The 22,980-nt window shown below is 40.9% G+C and overlaps 2 protein-coding genes across 2 annotated transcripts in view; one reads left to right on the top strand and one right to left on the bottom strand.

Annotated features, from left to right (window-relative positions):
• Positions 1-4,829: 4,829 nt before the first annotated feature.
• Positions 4,830-6,413, bottom strand: LOC129774103 (uncharacterized). The gene has a single exon (XM_055777801.1). It carries the CDS (start codon positions 6,411-6,413, stop codon positions 4,830-4,832), a length of 1,584 nt encoding a protein of 527 aa, XP_055633776.1.
• Positions 6,414-18,430: 12,017 nt separating this feature from the next.
• Positions 18,431-22,980, top strand: part of LOC129774801 (uncharacterized) — an 88,009-nt gene continuing 83,459 nt past the window's right edge. The window contains exon 1 of the mRNA XM_055778761.1: positions 18,431-19,570. The gene's annotated coding sequence lies outside the window, so the exon portion shown is untranslated. The remainder of the gene's footprint in view (positions 19,571-22,980) is intronic.

The following is a 22,980-nucleotide window of genomic DNA, read 5'->3' as shown; positions in this document are numbered from 1 at the left end:
AAAAGGGCTGTTGATTATATGCTAAGCTAATATAGCACGCTCTCTTCGGATACGATGGGCCAGCTGGATGTCCTTGGGCATGATGTGACGCGTTTTGCATGGATAGCACACAAATTGGTATCTTCGAATAAGCCTCCTGCAGCGTCATAGCCGCGGAACTTTGGAAGCGCAAGTCGGTTTTGAAGTCCTGAGCAATTCCACGAACCAAATGCTGCAAAGGTAGCTTGCGGATCAGCAATTCGGTCGACTTCTGATAGCGACGAATTTCATGCGAAGTTCCCGGTCGATAGCGATGTGGCTTCTTCACGCTTCCTGCGGCTGATGCGCTTATCCGAGCTGCTTTCGTGGTGCCTTACCACCGAAAGACTAACGAGCTGTTTGCTTAGTCCCGATGAAACGAGTCCTCACGGTGCGAGAGTAGAGTAAGAAATGAACGAAAGCAAGGGAAGTGTCATTTTATAAAACATAAAAGAATCGAATGTAAACCCCACCCTCTTTATTGTATAAGCTTACTATATACTCACGAATATAATAAGGGTGGGATTTAGATTCTATACTTTTATGGTTTATAAAATGACGCTTCCTTTGCTTTCGTCCATTTCTTACTCTACTCTCGCACCGTGAGGACTCGAGCTCGTTAGTCTTTCGCAGACAGCTCGTTAGTCATTCGGTGGTAAGGCACACGAAGTCAGCTCGGATAAGCGCACCAGTAGCAGGATAGGTGGAGAAGCCACATCGCTATCGACCGGGAACTTTGCGTGAAATTCATCGCTATCGGAAGTCGACCGAATTGCTGATCCGCAAGCTACCTTTGCAGCATTTGGTTCGTGGAATTGCTCAGGACTTCAAAACCGACTTGCGCTTCCAAAGTTCCGCGGCTATGACGCTGCAGGAGGCTTATTCGAAGATACCAATTTGTGTGCTATCCATGCAAAACGCGTCACATCATGCCCAAGGACATCCAGCTGGCCCATCGTATCCGAGGAGAGCGTGCTATATTAGCTTAGCATATAATCAACGGCCCTTTTCAGGGCTCCAAATTTGATGGATTAGAGTACAGAAAAGTTTTTTACAGGTCGAACTGAAAGGAGCATTTAGCGAAAATCGTGGTTTCGATAATAATTCGTTACCGGTAGGTGCCATGGATATGGATTTCTTAATGAAGAATATGAAATACATGACATGATGTAGTGAATATATCCCCATATCGAAGAAATCACTTTGGTGAAACTGCATTATAAAATTATTTGTGTACGAATGCCGCAATCGATAGTCGACACTAATTTGCGCTGGGTAATTTCCTCGGAGGACTCGATTCCTCCTTTGAGCATTAATAATCTCTTTCTGGCAAAACGATGTGGTATGAATCACATTATTTGAATGATAGAATGAAGAAGTTTTCTGCCAATTTCCTTCAACCTCCAAACGTATCTTTCTCCCGTTTGTCGTTTTCGCGTTCGCTAATCCTTTCTCACAACACCCATTTCTAGTTTGAGAAATTGTTGAGTAAACATTGTTTGTCAGTGCGCGTAGAGCGGGAATTCCTAAAGATTCATTGCACCTCTAATAAATTGCCGAAAGACGTGTTCTTACGTTGATCACACTTGATTGAAAAAATCAAAAACGAAATGTATTTGGTCGCAGCATTATATGAGTAGAAAGCAAATAATCGCTCGAAAATGACTTGATTTTCGCGATGTGAAACATTTTCCGTTTTTCATGTTATGCATCCAATATTGGATACGAAAATTTCCACTGATGGGAAAAAAAATATTCAGAAGCTTTCCTGTTAATTGCGATTGATTGAAAAATAACAAAACCAAATGTATTTGGTTGCAGTGTTATATGGATAGAAAACATTAAAATAAACTATTTCGCATGAATGTATTTTTCAATTCCCAGGGGAACTGGCAGATTATTTTTCAGCAACGATGATAGCAACGAGAATTCCGCGCGTGTATATGTGTGTGTGTGTGTGGTGGCTGCTCCGATGTTTCAAGCGGAACCGTGGCATCACTCTCCTCCTGATGGATTCCCTTTTGGCCTTAGGTGCACAAACAGGCTCTTGGTGACACCGTTCATCAGCGCTTTCATGATAAACGAAATTAGCTTCACAACAACAGCGACAACATGCTCCAATCGCTGTTCAATCATAACTGAGTGGGTTTACGAGTGGCGCTCGCTTATATACCGATTTTTGATTTCAATAGCCTGTTTTGAAAGCAATTTTAAGACTATTGAAACAAGTTTTTGGATGAAAAAGTAACAAGTATATGACGCGTAGACATTTTATCTTTCAAATGAAGTGTTTATCATACCATTTCGTTCAGTTGTTTAAGAGCTATTAACGCTCAAAATCTCGGTCTCCGGCGTAACGCTTTCGTTCTCGAAACATTGGTTTTACACCCCGGTATAGAAATGAAAGACGTAGTCCTACGTCAAAATTATAAATGAAAATTACTTTTTCCATTTCAAATAAATATTTTTTTTTTCTGTATTATAGTGACTTTCAACGCTTCTGGCTGGTTCGTCACTTTTACCTTCCATTTTGAAAGAATGTCGGGAGTGAGAATTGAACTCGTGATCTTGAGCGTGAGAAGTATGGATGTTACCTCCACGCCAGATCAGCTCCCAATTTCAAATATGTTCTCTCTATATTAAAGTATTATGTTGTTACCGATGTAAAAAAATGATAATTGTTACATATTATATTACTTATATTACATCGGTGAGTTCTTTTTTCTCTATTTCATCCATACATAACACAGGGGGCATCTCGTCTAGGATCAAAGATGGTGGTTTTCATCATATCTCATTCCACTTTGGTATCTTCTATCTGATATGCACCATCTAATGACTGTTTACCATCCTCCTGTCATCATTGCTGTCATCATCACTCAATGAACACTAGTGAAGTGAATGAACAATACCCAACAACCAAACAAAACGGTCTTTTCTGAGCCACCAAATAATTATCAAAGAATTTAATGATGTTATTCTTCAAACATATCAAAAATCAACAGATAGTCTAACGGAATCCTACGTCAACTATGCGGTCGTGTCTCGGACACAACCCTCCTGTGACTTTTTGTTTAACCACACAGCGGAGGAGTGGGACAACGTAACCGGGAATCTTTTTCTGTCAACTTCAGTGTAAAATACATACACTCGCGTATGCAACTTCGATACTTAAAATTTCTTTTTATTTCTTATTCGTTTTACATTAATTTTTCTGTGTTAATTTTATCAACTACTAATCCAAACTCGCGTGGTACTCCGTTGAAGTGTCGATGCAGAAGAGAGAGATTCTATCGCACGACGGGTCTATTTTACGGCAGACCGAATATGAGCGATGTTATTTTCGATGAAATGGTGTGGTGGTGTTTCCCTCTGAAGGTTGTCTCATATTTAGATGGTTTTTAATTTCGGCAGATAGGTGTCGCGAGGATAGGACTCGTGTATACGAACATCCTGGCCCCGGCTGAAATATCTATTTCTGAAGCTTCATTGATTCTAATGACATCAGGGATATCGACGATGTTTACACATGTTGAGGGCGAATTGATGATGTGTTGATCTCGTCGTCTGGAATGGAAATGTTCGGTGTTATCGGAAGTAAGCAGATTTTACTTACTGGGCGAGTAATGAGTGCATTGCCCTTCTGTAGCGTGACAACTCGAACCACTCCGTCTTTTCCGGTGTGTAATTCTTGGATTCTGGCAATCGGCCAGCGCATTGGTGGCTGGTTCTCATCGAGAATTAAAACAAGCTGATCCTTTTGTAGTTCTGTTGGAGGATTACACCACTTTGTACGTGGCTGAAGAGATGACAGGTACTCCATGTGCCATCGTTTCCAATTGTCTTGAAATATTTTTTGAGTCTGCTGCCATTGAAGTAGTCTGTTAAACGGTATATTCTCGAACTTTGTATCTGGTACGGAATTGAGTGCTGTCCCCCCTAGAAAGTGGCCAGGTGTCAAAGGTTGTAAATCTGTAGGATCATCGTTGAGTTTCGTAAGTGGGCGCGAGTTTAGACAACACTCTATTTGCGTCAAAAGTGTCTCCATTTCATCGTAGCACAACTTTCGGTCATCCAAGACGCGAATAAAATGTTTTTGAGCTGAGGCAATGGCTGCTTCCCAGAGCACCCCAACATGAGAGCCCCTCGGTGGGTTGAAATGCCAACGTATTCCCTTGGCAGAAGACTCGGTGCATATAGCATGTTTGAATTCATCAGATCGCATCAATCGTCGAAGTTCGTTGGCGGCTCCGACGAAATTTTTACCGTTATCACTGTATACATCTGAACACAGTCCACGGCGAGAGACGAATCTGCGAAATGCTTGCAAAAATTTCGCTGTTGTAAGGTCAACGACCAATTCCAAATGGACAGCCTTTGTGCTGAAACACACAAATACTGCTACATATGCTTTCGGTGGCACATCACGACGATGACGGGGCTTGATATATATTGGCCCCCAGAAGTCTACGCCGACAGTTGAAAATGGCCTTGAAGCGGTTACTCGCTGAGATGGCAGCTCGGACATAAATTGTTGAATTAAACTTGGCTTTGCTCGAAAGCAGATAACGCACTTACGGACGGTATTACGAGCAACGCTCCGTCCACCCAGTATCCAAATTCGCAGCCGAATAGTATTCGTCAGTAGTTGCACTGCTGCGTGGAGGTATCGTTCGTGAAAACATCTTACAAGTAATGTAGTGAATGCATGACTTCGTGGAAGCAATATTTTATGCTGAGAATCGAAAGACTGTGTGGAGCGACCTAGTCGTCCACCCATGCGAATAACTTCATCGTTATAAATCTGCGGGTTAAACCAACGCAACCGTGATTTGCTTGAAACCATCTGTTTTTTTCTGAAGCGATTTCCATTCCTCAGGAAAGCTTGCTTGCTGCACTAATTGGATGATAGTCAATTCTGCGTGACGTACTTCATTTGTTGTGAGAAATTTTGATTTCTCTCTTTCTGCCTTTGAAACCGAACTGTTTTTGATGAAACGTTGAGCGTACGACATTACTCGAAGCATTTTTTGATAATTGGAAAATCTAACAACATATTCCTCGATGAAAGGTTGTGTTATTGACGATGGTGCGGTGAATACAATTGACGTTTTCCTTATATCTTTCGACACATCCGAATCTGTTTGAATGTCAGGAACAAAAGTGGGCCACGAGTCAGTGGGTTGCTGAAGCCATGACGGACCCTTCCACCAGAGCTGACTTTGAAGTAATTTTGATGGCGAAAGCCCACGTGAAATAATGTCTGCTGGATTGTTGTGACCCGCCACGAAATTCCATTCACAATTTTCCGTGGCATGCTGAATCTTTGACACGCGGTTTGCCACGAACGTCGACCATGTGCTTGGTGTCGCCTTTAGATAACACAACACTGCGGTAGAATCTACCCAAAAGTACGCTTGAGCATCGATCCGTAACGACTTCATTACCTTCGCATATAGTTCTGCGGAAAGTAACGCTCCACAGAGCTCCAATCGGGGAATGCTTTGTAGTTTGAGCGGTGCCACTTTTGAACGTGAAGTCAATAAAGTGACCTTGATTTCGCCTGTTGAGTTCAATGACCGTACGTATACACACGAACCATACGCTGCTTCGGACGCATCCGAAAAGAAGTGGAGTTCAATACAGGTTGCATTCGGAAGTACTATTAGTCGTTCAATACGCAAATTGTTCAGTTGAGGAAGTTGTGTGTGATATGAAGTCCAACGAATTTTCATCGAATCGGGTACTTCTCGATCCCAATCGAGTGGCCTTCCATTTTCGTTTTTCAGGCCCCATAACGCTTGCATTATTTTCTTCGCCGTCAGTACTACTGGACCAACTAAACCCAACGGGTCAAAGAGTTTCGCTATACATGAAAGAATGTTACGCTTTGTCAGCGGAATCGTGGTATCGAATGGTTTCTCTGGAATCACATATTTGAAAAAGTCCGTGTGAGGCTCCCAGTGCAAGCCTAATGTCTTAATGCTTTGATTCTTGTCGAATTCCAGTGTCAGTAGTATGGCGCGATTTTCTTCAGGAAGATCGTCTAATACTGCCGGACAGTTGCTTGCCCACTTGCGAAGTTGCATGCCTGCCGATGCAAACATGGCTTCCATTTGTTTCCGAAGCTCTATTGCTTCGCCTATAGTCTTGGTACCAGTGATATAGTTGTCAACATAGAAGTCTTCATATGTTGACTTTGCTGCGAGTGGATAGTTTCCACGTTCGTCGTCGGCTAATTGTTTCAAAACTCGAGTCGCTAAATATGGTGCTGCTGCAGTGCCATACGTAATGGTTTTTAGTTCATAAATCATCAGTGGGTTTTCGGGTGATGACCGCCAAAATATTCGTTGAAGTGGAGTATCTTCGTAATGAACCCAAATCTGCCGGAACATTTTGGCTATATCTGCGATGAGCATAATCGGATGTAAGCGAGCGCGAAGAATAAGAGAGCGAAGCTCTTCTTGAATGACAGGTCCAACGAGCATTATTCCGTTTAATGACAAACCCTTTGCGCCATGACAAGAGGCGTCGAATGCAACGCGTACTTTTGTTGTGCTACTGCTTTCGCGGACAAAAGGGTGATGTGGAAGCAAAAATGATAGTGTAGAAGCTGACTGTGATTCGTCGATAGGCTCCATGTGACCAAGCGAAATGTATTCTTTCATAAATGCGCGGTACTCGACAGCAAGTTTAGGATCGCGCTTCAAGCGATTCTCGAGGAGACGAAAACGGTGCAAAGCAGTGCGACGATTATCGTCCAATTTGTTTAACAAATCCCGTTTAAGGGGAAGGCGTACCGTATATCGACCGTCAGGATTACGAACAATCGTCTCAGAAAAGTGTTTCTCACATAAGGATTCTTCTGGTGAGTAGGCTGGTGATGGATCATCTTCTATTGTCCAAAAACGTTCCATGCTGCGATGGATATCTACGGTGGTTGCCACATTGCAAGTTGGCACGTTATCTCTGTTATGCATAAATGATGTTTTGCCCGATACGATCCAACCGAGAAGTGAATTCGTCAGGTTGGGAAGGGATTCACCCAATGTGATATGACCCTTAGTGTTGAATATCTCGAAAAATACTTCTGCTCCAATTACTACGTCTATTGCACCTGAATCATAAAATGCCGGATCTGCCAAATGAATTCCTGATGGAATTGCCCATCGGGAAGAGTCGACCGAAACTGAAGGCAAGTCGACGGTCACTTTCGGAAGAACGTAAAACTCGATGACTGTAGAATAACTGGAAGCTCTAGACTTGAGTGTTGACTTAAACACATATCGAACATGGGTTTCTGCTTGACCAATGCCGGCGATTGGAAGATTTACCCTATTTCGACGGACTTTCATTCGCTGACTGATTCGTTCAGTAGCAAAGCAGCACTCGCTGCCTGAATCAAGTAATGTTCGAACTGTGTGATTCATACCGCTTTCATCCACTAAAATCACTATGGCCGTTGCCAATAGCACTTGTGACCTGGTTTTCTCGTAAGAAACACAACTTGTTACACTGGTGTGTGAAGTTGGTACAGAAGGAATTGTGGTAGTATTGCCTTTTGCATTCGTAGGTTGCTCTACGTGATTGCTTGATGTTGTATGTACGTTGCTGTTACCTATCTGTTGATTTGTGCACAAAATCGTGTGGTGCCGTTTGTGGCAATGACGACCACTTGTTTGCTGAAGAACAGTCCTTTGCGCAGTGACCTTTCCGCAAACAGTTTCGGCAAAGCTGATTTTGACGAAGCACTCGTTCTTGTTCGTCCGGTGTCATCTTACTGAATATACTGCATTTGTAAATACTATGTTGTCCTTGACAAGCCAAACAATCGTGTGTATATTTCTGCGTGATTCCCAAATTACCAGAACGCAGAAAATTTGGTTTTTTGTTAATGGGAGTGGGAGTGGGAGTTTCGACTTGTTTATTAACGTTGACTGTTTGAAGAACGTTGACTCTTCGCTGTAGAAATTCGATAAGTTGTGTGAACCTTGTGACATTGTTTGATTCAGAAAACTCCTCCCAATCTCGCCTTGTTACGGTATCTAATCGAGAACTGAGCAAATGTATTAGCAGAACATCCCAGTGTTCAGTTTGCTCACCAAGTTGTTTTAGTATTTTTACATTTGATTGAAATTTTTCAAGTAGTTTATGTAGTTCGGAAGCTGATTCTCGTTTGATTGAAGGAAACTCGAACAACGATTGTACATATGTTCTCTTCAGACGTCTATCATTTTGGTAATGATCGATAAGCATTTGCCATGCTACAGGATATTGCTCGTTGCTGATTGGAATGGTCTGGATGAGCTTCAATGCCTCACCAACCAATGACGAGCGCAGATAATAATACTTTTGTATCGTCGACAGGTTCTGTGCAGAATGGACCAATGATACGAATAGGTCATGAAAATTCAGCCACTGGTCGAATTCACCACTGAAAATTGGCAACTTCACGTCCGGTAGCTTCACTTGATTCATTTGACCGGGGTTGTCATGGAATCTACGCTGTTCCTCTATAGGGTTGTTCGGCTTATTGTGTACAAGAAGCATTCCTTTGATGCGATAATACGAACTTTCAAATTCAGTGCGTTCTTTGAGGTACGACTCCAATAATTCTTCATCTTCTTCTAGCATCTCTAGATCGGTTTGAACCTTGTTGTAGTCTATCCAAATTTGCATGAGATTTTCCAGGCGTACGGGAATCTCAAGTGAATCTCGCTCAGCTTCATGATTTTCTACAAAAATTGATATAGCTGTGAACGATGCAAAAATGCTGCGTTTTCGGTTTCTCATTCCGCGTATCTTTTGCTCTGTTGACATGATGAAATTTCTCCAAAAAACTTATGTGTTCCAAAGTGATTGAGGTTATCTGCTATTGTCTGCTACGTCCGTAAATCTGGATGCACGTGTTGATGTGAAGATTCTTGGTACACGTTCTCGATGTTGGTCACATGAAAAATAAGACCCGGTAGAAAAGTCTCTAGGGTTATTTATGTTGGAATTACACTCACCTTTGTGAGGCAATAATAATGCCTTGTACTTCAATTGATTGTTGCTCAAAAGCTCAATGGTGGAATCGCCATTTTGTTTTGGGTCGATCACCAACGGTTTTCCTCTTATTTGTTTTTGCAATTGCCGCATGCAAATTGCCAGCGCTTCTCGGTTGATTCGCTCGATTGAACGTTGGATGTTATACCGGCTAGACGGATTCCACTCGACGTCTATCCGGTTCGAAGGACCATGTTTAACCACACAGCGGAGGAGTGGGACAACGTAACCGGGAATCTTTTTCTGTCAACTTCAGTGTAAAATACATACACTCGCGTATGCAACTTCGATACTTAAAATTTCTTTTTATTTCTAATTCGTTTTACATTAATTTTTCTGTGTTAATTTTATCAACTACTAATCCAAACTCGTGTGGTACTTCGTTGAAGTGTCGATGCAGAAGAGAGAGATTCTATCGCACGACGGGTCTATTTTACGGAAGACCGAATATGAGCGATGTTATTTTCGATGAAATGGTGTGGTGGTGTTTCCCTCTGAAGGTTGTCTCATATTTAGATGGTTTTTAATTTTGGCAGATAGGTGTCACGAGGATAGGATTCGTGTATACGAACACTTTTGACGTAGGACTACGTCTTTCATTTCTATACCGGGGTGTAAAATCAATGTTTCGAAACCGAAAGCGTTACGCCGGAGACCGAGATTTTGAGCGTTAATAGCTCCTGAACAACTGAACGAAATGGTATGATAAACACTTCATTCGAAAGATAAAATGTCTACGCGTTATATACTTGTTACTTTTTGATCCAAAAACTTGTTTCAATAGCCTTAAAATTGTTCTCCAAACAGGCTATTGAAATCACCAATCGGTATATAAGCGAGCGCCGCTCGGAAATCCACTCAGTTCTAATTGAACAGCGATTGGAGCATGTTGTCGCTGTTGAGCTCTTCGTTTATCATGAAAGCGCGGATGAACGGTGTCACCAAGAGCCCGTTTGTGCACCTTAGGCCAGAAGGGGATCCATCAGGAGGAGGGTGATGCCACAAACGGTTCCCCGGAAAGACATCGCTACACACACACATATTTCAAATTTTTCAACCAAGTGTAATTAGCAGGAAAGCTTCTGAAGATTATTCTTCCCCATCAGTAGGATATTTCCGTATCCAATATTGTATGCGCACGCAATCGATTATTGCTCAGTCGCCGAAAGTTTCGAGCTCAGAGAGTTCATTCCCTCTAGTTTGCCTTCCAAATTGCCATCGTAAACCACACCTTCTCTCGATTCAATCACACACAGAAAGCATACTTAAGCGATATTCTGGTGGTGAGGCGCATTCATTTTTCGTGAGGATATCGACAAGACAACATCGATGCCTAACGTGCTGGAGGAGACACATACACGCGCAGAATTCTTTCCGTTTGGATGCCATTCAGCATCGAGAAAGTTCCGGAAAGATCTAATCATTGCTGGAAAATAATCTGCCAGTTCCTCTGGGAATTTAAAAATACATTCATGTGAAAGAGTTTATTTTAATGTTTTCTAAGCATATAACACAGCGATCAAATACATTTGATTTTGTAATTTTTGTAAGCATACTTAAGCGATATTCTGGTGGTGAGACGCATTCATTTTTCGTGAGGACATCGACAAGACTGCCTCAGTCCACTGATCATTCAACAAGAGCCAAAGGTTGTACCGCTCATGACAACTCTACACGAGCTGATGTTTGCGCCGGCTAGTGACCATTCTATCCTGGATTCCTCGAGTCGAGAAAGACGCACCACGCTAGATATGGGGTACAGACTAGGGGGGCGTTGCTGATTAATGGTCAGCTGCATCCCAATAGGAAGTATCACGTGTCGGGCACACGTACAGAGCATCGAAGACTGCAACATACCAATTATGAGAACACTTGTAATACTAACCTCGAGCCAACCGCGAGTAATCTGTTACATATTACTAACATAGTTGTAAGCAAACATTGTCGAAATATATACAGAATTCTTTCCGTTTGGATGCCATTCAGCATTGAGAAAGTTCCGGAAAGATCTAATTATTGCTGGAAAATAACCTGCCAGTTCCTCTGGGTATTTAAAAATACATTCATGTGAAGAGTTTATTTTAATGTTTTCTATCCATGTAACACTGTGACCAAATATTTTTCAATCAAGTGCTATTAACAGGTGGTTATCGAGTTAGTATTAACCACTGGTGGGCTTCCAGTATCAAGGAAAATGTGGAAATATCTAATCGTTGCTGGAAAATAATCTGCCAGTTCCCCTTGGAATGGAAAATTACATTCAAGCGAAAGAGTTTATTTTAATGTTTTCTATCCATAAAATATCCATATAATACATTTGGGTTTATGATTTGTCAATCAAGTACAGTTAGCAGGTTAGCTTCTGAAGATTATTCTTCAGAACAAGGTTTTTCGTATCCTATATTGGATGCATAAAACCTTGTGCCTCCAACGTAACGCTCTCGTTTTCGAAGTCCCACAAATATTCATTTATTCATTCATTCAGAATGGATTTTAATTCAACTTCAAACAAATGATCTCTAAATCAACGATAGTCCTACGTCACCCTTGCGGTTATACCATAGATATAACCCACTTCCTGTTTTTTTTCATCTGATGTGACGCAACAGGCGCCACTGGGGGTTACAAATGCCTTTGCGTTATTTAGTTATAGATAGACTTGGGGACTTGTCTAAACCATTGAGTGAAAACCCAAACCAACCACAAGTAAGTTTTTATCAGTTGTCAGACAATAAAGCTTGGGGCGCATTAGTTTGTGTTTAGAAAAGGTATGGGGATGTAATTACAAAATTTGTTTTTTTTCTAATTGCAACTGTTGTTACTTTTACTCGTGTACAATCACTGGACGTTAGATGCGTTTGTGATCATGGTTATTTATTATGTTGCTTGGTTATGCTTGGTTATGAATCCGAACAACACTATCGAGCGAAAAAAATCAATTCTAGCTCCCGGATGATAACACCTATCCGATCCTCGTCGTCACTGTTACACTCCGAGGGACTCAGTTTATCGGCAACTAAAGAATGACTAAAAACAATGTGATATCTCCACAACAGTGTTTATGTTTATTTAGCACGAAGTCACAAACTAGAGTGTTCTCCTTACAAATGGCGTCCGTTCGTGTATATGTCTTTCTCGACTACCTGCTCTCACACAGACAGGGTAGAACTCAGCAACTCGTATAACTTTCGTTAGGCACAGGAATGCCACAGTTAGTAAAATAGAAAACCGATTACCAGCGGTCGACTCGAGATTAGACGGTAGACATATGGTTCCAGGAAAAGGATGGGATATAAGGATTGTAACAATATTGATGATCACACTCAATTCTTAAATCTATTCGTACATCTATGGGGTTGTCCACATACCACGTGGACAGAAAAAGCACGATTTTAGACTCCCCCCTCCCCCTCCGTGGACAAGCGTGGACATTGACTATACCCCTCCCCTGTTGTCCACGTGGACATTCTTCCATATATTTTAATTGGAAAAAAAAATAATTGCGTTGTGTCTACATTCAATTTTAAATTAGTCTTATTTTTTTGTGTTTTTATAATGATGAAAAAAACAAGATAAAACCATTGAAGAAAAAAAAGATGTCCTTTGTTTTGTTTTTTTCGCATTGAACACTTGTTTTAATAACAAATTCCTAGCGACCGTTCTGAATTGAATATCCAGATTTCTCTCGGAGTGCTCGTGAGGCACAATTACACTATACAATTCTTGACTCAGACAGCGCATCTTACTATCGTTGCAAGGCAAACTGCTTCACATCCGGAGTCTGCAACATGCATTGAAATCGTTTTATTCGGATCATAATCCTAAATCCTTCTTTGAAAAGAAAAAAGTGCGAATAGGCTTTATTAGTAGTTGCAGTTGTTTTCTATTGATTGCACCTCTTCCTACCAATATATCTTAGAGTTTGAAAATATGTGAAATCGTTGGCTGCAGGAAAAGCTCGGTAATGGCAACTGTATGAAATGGTGGATTAAAGTTGCTAAAACAAAAATTCATTCTTTTCCATCTCGTTTGTTCTAATGCGTATGAAAATCTATTTAATCATTTATGTAATAATTCCACTATGGTAACTGGTATTATACCAAAAATATTACTCCTTCAAAATCGCTTTTCGAGAACATTCGAAAAAACCAACGACAAATGTATATCTGCTTTTCTAATGATTAAAACGGTACGGCAGTAGAACTGCACAATCTAGCAAAACAAAAATTGTAATCGTAAAATCACAGCTGAATCAATAAACTATAATCAATGACGCATGAAATAACACCTAAAGAAAGTTATTTGGCAATAGAATCATTTGCCTGCAGAAAATCTCCGAGAAACAAGTGTCTATCGAACATAGTTTTTCTGAAGACTTCTGAAATGATTTAGCACAATTGAATGTTGTTTTGAATGAAGCTAATCAAGATACTGTTAAGAAAAAGACGGGTGGGTAATGTCGGGGCCATAACCGGAGTGACGTAGGACTATACAAAGGGGACAGCTTTTGTTAAATATATATTTTAAATATATTATTTTATTTTCTTCTCCTACGTGAATACCTACCTATCTACCTGAAAAATGGATTAGTTTACTGTTCACTCTTAATGAATATGTTGATGGTTCTTGTTCGGTTAAACCTTCCTGTTTAGCTATTGCGTTTGCCACTCGCCACAGCTTTCACAGTTGGAAAATTTCTTCCCATCCAGCTTGTGACATGTTGTTCAGTAAATTACATTTAATGCAACGTGCCGGAGAAACACTTTGCCACTCACTGAAACTAATTATTGCCTTGATGAGCGCCGAACCGAAGCTGCTCTGTTCTTGATGCGGGTTTTCTGATTGTCGTGAGCAGCTTTGCAAGCCAACTCGAGCACTCCGACGGCCGAAACTCTATAATCGCTGTTAGGTATACTGGTGCTCCGGCACCAATCCGTTCGGTCTAGTTACCCTTGCGGAGCAATCAGTGAATGCGACCAACAGGGAACTGGAGACCTGCACGGTTCGAGTGAGACTTTGCCTTTCCCTTAACTTGTCCTCCTTTGTTACGTCCATGATGCCGATGCCGTACAACCTCACGGGTTTACGGTTTGAAAGAAAATAACATATTTTTTTGGGGTCCGCGTGTTTTATACTCAAGCGGTACACACTCACAGGATAGAGACAAATCGGCAGACTCAGCCAGAGGTGCGAGTCCAACGAGACGAACGAATGAGCGTTAAAAGGGAGCGATGGCAAAAAAATACATTCATTACGATTTGTTCGCTCGTTGGATTCACATGCAGGCTAAAAAGGGTCCTTTTCAGGATCACATAATTATCTTCAATCCAAAGAGTTTATTGTTTTGTTATCACTCGATATCCCCATCTTGTTCGGCTAAACCTTTCTGTTTAGTGATTGCATTTGCCACTCGCCACAGCTTTCACAGTTGGAAAATTTCTTCCCATCCAGCTTGTGACATATTTTACAGTAAATTACATTGAATGCGACGTGCCGAAGCGCCACTCAGTGTCGCATTGGAGGCGATTTCAACCTGTAATTGAATATTTACGATGACAGTGGTACAGTGTCGACTTTCAATTTGGGGTCATAATTTGGATCTCTATGTTTACAAAAATGTCCAACTAAATAAGTCGCATTACATGTCCGTCCAATTAGCTAAATGTCGAACTAATTGTAAATTACTGTACTTTCAATCTGGAAACAACTTAAGAATTGGTGAAAATTGAATAATCAGGAAAGTCCCCAACTATCAATAAGCTCAGAACAACTGCCAAATTCACATACTCATCAGATCCTGGCAAACAAATTATGAAAACATCAATTTGTGTTTTATTATTATTTTGGATAATGTTTTAGAAAACATTGAACTTTATTTCCTAAACTCTTTTTTGGAAGGTTTAATGGCCCTGAAAAGCGCCTTGTTTTATGGAATGGCTCCAATTTAGAAAACTTAGTACTCGTGGTTTTGAAAAAAAAACATTTCGAACGCCCTCGATGCCGCCTTGTTCTGGATTTACCACCAAAGCAGATTGTAAAAAGAACAAACTTTTTTCTTCTGCCACCTGCTGCCGTTTTGCGATTGCGTTTGCCACTCGCCACTCGCTGCAACTGCCTGTTGTCTTGATGTCCACCGAACCGAATGTTTTCTGTTCCGAATGCGGGTTTTCTTATCGTCGCCAGCAGCTTTTCCAGCTAACTCGATTACTTCGGCGGCCGAAACTATATAACGCCGGCTAGGTGGACTGGTGCACTGGTACAAACGCGCTCGGCCTAGCTACCCTTGCGGGGAACTCCAGATCAACACGGTTCGAGCGGGATTTTGCCTTTCCCTTCATTTTTCCTCCTTTACCATGTCCAGACATGGCTGCTTGGGTTGGTTTGTTGATGTGTTGTGATGCGAACCGATGTGGTGTACGGTTTGAATGAGAATGATCGTTACGGAAGGAAGGAAGGTATTGTATTATAGAGACTTTAAACTTTTGCAGTTCATTCGTCTCTAGCCTTGAGAAAGGCCCTTTGAAAACTCTACTCTACTCTACTCCAGCGCTACCACCTCCGCCCTCTTGCCTTGAGAAAGGCACTCGATCCCTCGCCGTCCAGCTCGTCCAGCAACGATGTTGTCCAGTCGGTGTCCACACAAAGAATGATCGTTACGGCAGCGGAGCGGGGATTTTTAAGCTGACTGGCTGGCTCGAGAATTACGCATGTGTGAGACTGCGACCAATGTTCCCCCCTTTTTTTCTTTTTCCTTTCCAATCGTGCTTCATTCTATTTCGCTGCTGCTCTGGTTGCCCATTTTGGTCGGTACGATTTGAGGAGCACAAAATGGACCAATTAAAAATGGGCACATAGTGCATTTGGACAATGCTTGATATTTCACAATTATTCAATTATTTATCTAAAAAAAAATGAAATGTTATTCGTTATGATAGATGCGTAGATATATTTCCTATCAATTGATGCAAAAACCTTTGCGATCTATTGAGAAATGCTCGAGTTATAAGCGTTCCAAATCTTGCATTTTTTCCTACTTGTTCAGTGCCTAGATTTCCATTTCACCCCCTATATCTTCCGGTTAGACGTAGTCCTACGTCAAAAATTGTCGAAAGAATTACAATGGAGTAACAACCAATGGATTTCGGCATACTTCTTTACTGAACTTTGACAGCAAGATACAAGTTCAGATAATGAAGCGAAAATTAGAACAAAAAAAAACAATATGTTGGATGTTTGAAATCCTCCAATTTGAAACAAAAATATTTTCGATGCGGTTAATTCCATAAAACGTGGAATTGTCAAGTTCAATTTCAATATAGGAAGTCTTATTGCTTGTGATTTACACTATGCCATTGATCTAATTGATAGCAGTTTTCTCTTGGCTGTGGTGCAAAATATGTAATCTAATCCCGGACTCAAAGACTCTTGAAAAAAAAACCCGAATGTTGTAATAACATGTACTAATTAACGGAAAACTCACTTGTAATATCCCAATCTTTCGTTCTGTAGGAAAAAGTGATCCGCAAAAAAAAACCGCTCTCCGGTGCTGAGCATGCCTAACTCAGCTGTGTTAAAGATATCGTCTTAAAATTCGAAAAATATTCGGGAACGAGGGTACTTAGAAAAGGTGGACTGAATCTGGTTCTTCTATTACACAAGTGCAGGTGTAGAGATTTGGGTAGCACTCGTTTCCCTAAGTCCTTCCAAATTATTTAGATAATTCTTCAAATATTCCGGTCATTTCATCATGTTATCAACACTCCACATGTACTCTGCAGATAAAAATGTATCAGCAGTTCGCCATGTCAAATATACTCTCCGTAGACTTGGACCTAGTACAAGGAGGTCAGTTTATGCTCAAATGACGTAGCTTAGAAGTTGAAAACAATGATCCTCTGCTTCCAATTGAAACTTGATTGCTCACCGTTTATGTGAGTTTCATTTAGAATACATATTTGAGCGGAGAAGTTCGCTGATATGGAAAAATATTCGAAATAACCATTTCATGGATGAATGAGCGAAAAGTTCAAACATTCTTAAAACTGCAGAACAGATTTCATTTATTTTTGAAAACATATCTGAAAGTGCTTTTAAAAAACTTTTGTTTAACGTGTCCACGTGGACATTATCTGAACTCCCACCCCCCTCACCATGGACAAACATGGACATTTTCGTACCCCCTACCCCCCTAAAGTTGTCCACGTGGTATGTGGACAGCCCCTATAGTGTGTTTACATTTATTTTTTGCCATGTATTTCAATGCCAATTTCCCCATGCACCTTGGTTTTAATTGCTGTGGTGGGGAAACCGTAAATCGGGCCAATCAAAACGGGACAGTTAGGGCGGTTAGATGGCGTTCGACATTTTTCAGTTATTCAATTACTTATCTCAGGAAAAATAATATTTTATTAATTGTGGTAGATGTGCAGAGATATTTTCTATCAATTGATGCAAATATTTTTTCGATCTATTAAGAAATGTTCGAGTTATAAGCATTTGAAATGTTTCATTTTTTTCCTGCATGTTCTGTGTTTAGGTTTTCATTTTACCCCCCCATATATTCCGGTTAAAACTTTCGCCTTCAAAGATGCGAGTCGAGAAAAAAATGGCACGCTCCATAAAACCCTCCAGTATGAAGCGGCACAATTCAGAATGAATTCGTAGAATAGTGTTCTTTTGAGCCCGTTTGACTCCGAGAGCCCTCTGGGTTGGGTCTGATTGTGAAGCGAATTGTAGCTGCCGATCATTAGTTCCACTACGACGCGTATTTTGATCATGTCCAATGCCAGTCAAAGATTTCAGGCAACTTGAACTTCAAAATATACCTATAGAAGATGTAGACAAGACTCAAGACAGAATGATCCATGTATGATTCTACAACACCACATTATCTGCTGTGAAAATTTCGAGAGCAGCATTGATGTAACACATTCGGCTTCATAATCGTTTATTTTGAACCCTTTTGACTATGAACGACTATGTAACATGTGGTCTTATGAGAAATCCCGGAAGTAGCATAACTTTGCCACGTGCCTTACAAGTTCTGATAACAAGCAGAATTTCAATTGAAGCAGTCTTGTTAGGTTTTGGTATGGTTATCAGTACCTATTGGCAACTCAATTGTTATCACAATTCGTGAAGTTTTGTTCTGGATCCATTATCTGAAGAGTTTTTTCGCGTATCGTTTCGAAGTGGCATGACCCCAATGAATCTGAATGAAACACATGCTTATTGAGCATCCCGAGCATATCCAATATATTACACAATGTATCGTATTTTCTCTCGAGTCTTTGCGGCGGCAACGATGACGACGACGGCGGCGAGTACCACGGCAACGACACATTGAATCTAGTCGAGCCCTCGCAGTTCACTATTAAGCATCGACCGATGAAGTAGCTCAGGAGGGAACTCTGGTAAATACACGAAAAATCGGTGAGGTATATGAGAGGCGCACCATACATACATGAGTATAGCTTCCTAGCACCACCAGGTCAGCCCACAGGCCAACATCTATTCTAATCGAAGTGAAAATCGTGCTTTTGTGTTAACATTACATTTGTCGCGTATGCTATTTTTGATGTTCGTGAGCATAAAGTGTGGATAAAATATCTGCAGAGTTTCTCCCCCTCATCGTCCTTCAATTAGTTTTATGTAAATCGTACCCTTGGAGCTGCTCTGTGTGTTTTCCAACATCCTTGCGAAGGAAAAATCTGACTCAAACGTCAGTGTGTGTGTATGATAGTGTTCGTGACGACGTGAGCATTTTCACAGTGTGACAGCTTCAGAGCGCAGGAAAGTGATACTGCAAGTGAATAAAGGGAAAGTCGGTTGCATCGGTTGCATCAGCATAAACAAACAACGACTTTAGCTGTTCATTATTCGAGTCACCCAGCAGAATTCGATATGCGATAAGTGGAGTGTTGCTACAAGAGAAGTGTTGATATTTTTTTTGCCTTGATCGTCCACTTGTGTTGGTATCGTTCGGTGTATTATTTTCCCATCATTCGCTCCCGCTCGCGGCTTGTGGATATCACCCATTCGTGCAGAGTACAGAAGAGAACTCTCGAACACTGAGTGCTGCTGCTGCTTCTGGTTGTCAGTTGTTTCCCATGCGGGAGGTGGAAGAAATTTGAACAACGCAAGCAGAACGCGTGACACGCATTGGCGTACGGCAGGATCATACGCGTGCCGTAGTGTTCATACGCTTCGATAAGATTTGTGTGCGAGAGTTTGAATTCAGTTCGTCTGCTCTGTGTTTTTGTTTTACAGTAAGTGAACGCAAAACTTTATTTCTGTCTTGCCTAGAGTTTGTTTTTTTTTGTGTGATACGCATTCGTAACAAACAACGGTTCGTTAGCGTTCAGTTTGGTGCATTTGATTAGCTAGAGTTACGAACAAAGAACAGGCGGGTGCTAGTTCGGAGAGCTATCTTTATCATTAACGCGGTGAGCAGGATGTGCGGATTTGGAGTTTTCTAGCATCGTTTAACTGTGATAGATTTCATGTAAGTACTCAATGTTCGAGAAATGGCTTAAAACATAATCTTTCTCCGTACTGCGATGCATTAAGTGTATTCGGAATGTGTCAATACAGTCAATCGCAAAATTGAGTGTACACTCTGGTGCTGGTTTATTATTTTTGAGCTTTTCGGGGTTAAAAAGTAAATAATTTAAAGCGACCTGTATTCATCGTAGAATCGATCCTTTCTACTCTCATGTAGTGATAAGAAAACAATTAAAATGGTCACATTTCTATTTCATGATTAAAAAGTAAACAAAAAATCTTCAATGCAGACGTGGTAAAATAGAGTATACAGTTCAAGTTTTTCTTGAAAAGAAAATTGGAATCAGTTCAGGAATGTTATCCGATAACAAAAATGAATCCCCTAGTATTTGGTAGGGGTAGTAGGGGCAAATTGGTCATGGGGGGCAAAGTGGTCACCCGCTTGTTTGGTAGTATAACTATTGAATATAGATGCTCTCTCTCTTGCTCTCTCGATAGCCATTCGGCCGTAGTTCTATGCGCATGGTATCTAAGGAATTTCTCGTGAAATTTAGTTGATTCAATCTGATATATTGGACAAATCATCAGTTTGGACGACTGTTCACATATTGTAGGAAAGGTGAACAGATAATTTGTTTAATATCAGCGATTAATTAGTATTTTTTTCTTTTTTCCCCTGTTGGGTGTGAACCACTGCGTCCATTATTTTGAACTATTGTGGTATACCCCTTTTTTATACTTCACTTCAAGCTTATCTACTACTTATTGATGAAGGAGTAGACTGAAAGCTATAGGTGCCAATCAGGAATAATCTGTTTGATAAAATTTATAATATTGATCGGCGACGCAGACCAAATTTCCTTGGGCTCCAGAATAGCTTTATCAAGGTGTTGAAGTCTGCTTCTAGTTAGAACTCCGCAGTTACAGAGCAAATGTTCCGAGGTTTCGCTTTCGGCATTGCAAAAGCGACATATATCATCTTGTGCTAAACCTATGCTCTTAAGATGGTATTTACTCGGGCAGTGTCCTGTTACAAGACCAGTGAATGTGCTTAAGTCTTTCTTATTAAGGCTTAGCACCTGTTGAGTAATTTTAATACTCGGCGTAATAAATTTTTTCGCCTGTTTAAGTTTTGCAGCCATCCAATTGGCTGTCACTTTCCGGTCAACCCATTTTTTCAGCTCGCTTTTCAACACACAGTCGGAGAGTCCACAGAATGGTTCTGGACCAGTGAATGGTGAGTTCGACCGTTCCTGGCAAGTTCATCTGCTCGCTCGTTACCCTCTATACCGCAATGGCCAGGAATCCAGTACAATTGTACCATACTCATCCTACTTAATTGCCGTAAAAGGGAAATGCATTCCCAGACAATTTTTGAAGAGCACTTGAAGGCATTTAGAGCTTTAAGTGCCGCTTGACTGTCAGAGAATATGCAGATGTTAGCATGTCTATACTTTCTTTCGAGGCAGACATTTAGACATTCTATTATTGCAGCTATTTCTGCATGAAAAACTGTTGGCCAGTTTCCCATAGCCACAGAGATTTTTGTTTTGGGACCATTAACTCCAGCACCTGTTCTGATTCCCATTTTCGACCCATCAGTGTAGAACATGGTTGAACCATTACGAACGTTGGGGCCACCTTCATCCCATACTGAGCGAGAATGTTCGATCACTGTGTATGGAATGTCATAATTGGTCCTAGGTTCCATCCAATCACTGTTCATCTCTGAGGCTGGTCCAATGGGTAAAAGATTCAAGATACTCAAGTGACCAGTTTTGTCCCCGTCTAGTATTTTTTTTCCATCTTTTAAGCTTTAGAGCGCTTTTTTTAGCCTCTAGCTGAACATATTGGTTCAGAGGTACCAGGTGAAGGATAGCCTCCAATGCCTTTGAGGGTGTACTTCGCATTGCTCCAGTAATTGCAACGCATGCCAGTTGCCAGAGCTGAGTTGGCCTTGCTGATTATTGAATCTAAGTGTGCGTTCCAGTTTAATTTAGCAAAGTGGTCATAGGTGAATAACGACTTACAATATTCTGTTTACTAAGGCTGATATGCCGCATCACATTCTGCTTTAGAAGAAGATCCTTTTGTGGCCTTTGACCCTGGATAAAAATGCCACTTCAACTAAACCAAGCCTCATTACGCGGAACGTTATGTGTTTCTTACTACGTTTTTGTATGTATGAGAAAATTTAAATTCAGACTATAGGTGAATAGGCCAAGCTTCTTTCATACATGTACGTACTATATCAAATATAATTTGAACAAATTTGGACGAAAAAACGCATAAATCTGTACCATTTAGCTTTATATGGGCGAGTGACCACTTTGCCCCCACTAGGTGACCAACCTCCAAGCAAAAAAAAAGTTCGATTTTTCACCTTTTTTTTCTAATGATGAAAAGTGTATTATTTTGAATTTTTATAGTAAAAGCCGTTTACTATCTTGAAGAACAATGAGTTGAACTGTAATATTCTTCGAGAAACGGGGATGGAAGCGGTATGAGGACGCTGGAAATAGGCATATTCCTTAGGGTGACCACTATGCTCCGACTTCCCCTATGGTCCACTTTGGCATCCAGCATTGCCCGTAAGCGCCGAGGTGGGATTTTTGGTGGGATTGTAGACGGAATACTCTCCCAGATCTCCTTAATCGTCGTTTTGAGTTTCGCTTTGTTCCCTGGATTTTTATTTTCAGACGGTTCTTGATTTTCCACCATAGATACTCAATAGTGTTCAAGTCCGGTAATTGCGAAGGTGTTTTTAGTTGATTGAGCTTGAGCTTGAGCTTGGGTGGACTGTACAATTCGTAGTTGCTCTCCGTGATTGACCTGAACCAACCAAAGTGCACAAACAACACACAGAATGTCGCTTGGGACTAGCAAATCATTCGCGTTGTGCAATTTTCGGTGATTCGAGTTTCAAATGGTCAATAACGACGCCGGCCACGTCCTTACAGTCACCAGGGGAAGGGAAGGAATTTTAGTATGATATTCGCCGCCCGAAGGCCAGAAGGGTCGCCTCTATAGCGTGGTTCCCTAGCGTTTATCATAGAAAGGATAGTTGTTAGTGGGAATGGTTTAGAAAAATCAGGATTCACTGCGGTAAGTGTTGTGATTCTAAAAACGTGAACTCTAAACTATTCGGCGAAATGAGATTTGAAGAAAATATACATTCTTATCGGACTGGTCATGCATTTCGTTATTCTTCGTGCGTAGTACATAAATATTTTTCCTGACCTGAGAAGGTAATAAAAACTCCTTTAATAACTCTAAAGAACCGGAGAGTTGAAGAATTGACTAATTTAAGAATGAATAACTAAACAATTAAAGAATTAGAGAAGGAAGAATTACAAAATTGCGTATATTACAATGATGTCACATGTCTACATACAAACTACCTGTCATGTT

This window comes from Toxorhynchites rutilus, chromosome 3, assembly GCF_029784135.1.
Source record: "Toxorhynchites rutilus septentrionalis strain SRP chromosome 3, ASM2978413v1, whole genome shotgun sequence".
In the NCBI taxonomy this organism is placed as follows: domain Eukaryota; kingdom Metazoa; phylum Arthropoda; class Insecta; order Diptera; family Culicidae; genus Toxorhynchites; species Toxorhynchites rutilus.
Note: the sequence above shows the minus strand (reverse complement) of the source record. Positions and strands in the feature narration are given on the sequence as shown.

Excerpts from the sequence above, each read along its gene's own strand:
- LOC129774103 (XM_055777801.1), bottom strand. The coding sequence starts at position 6,413 with ATGTTCCGGCAGATTTGGGTTCATTACGAAGATACTCCACTTCAACGA.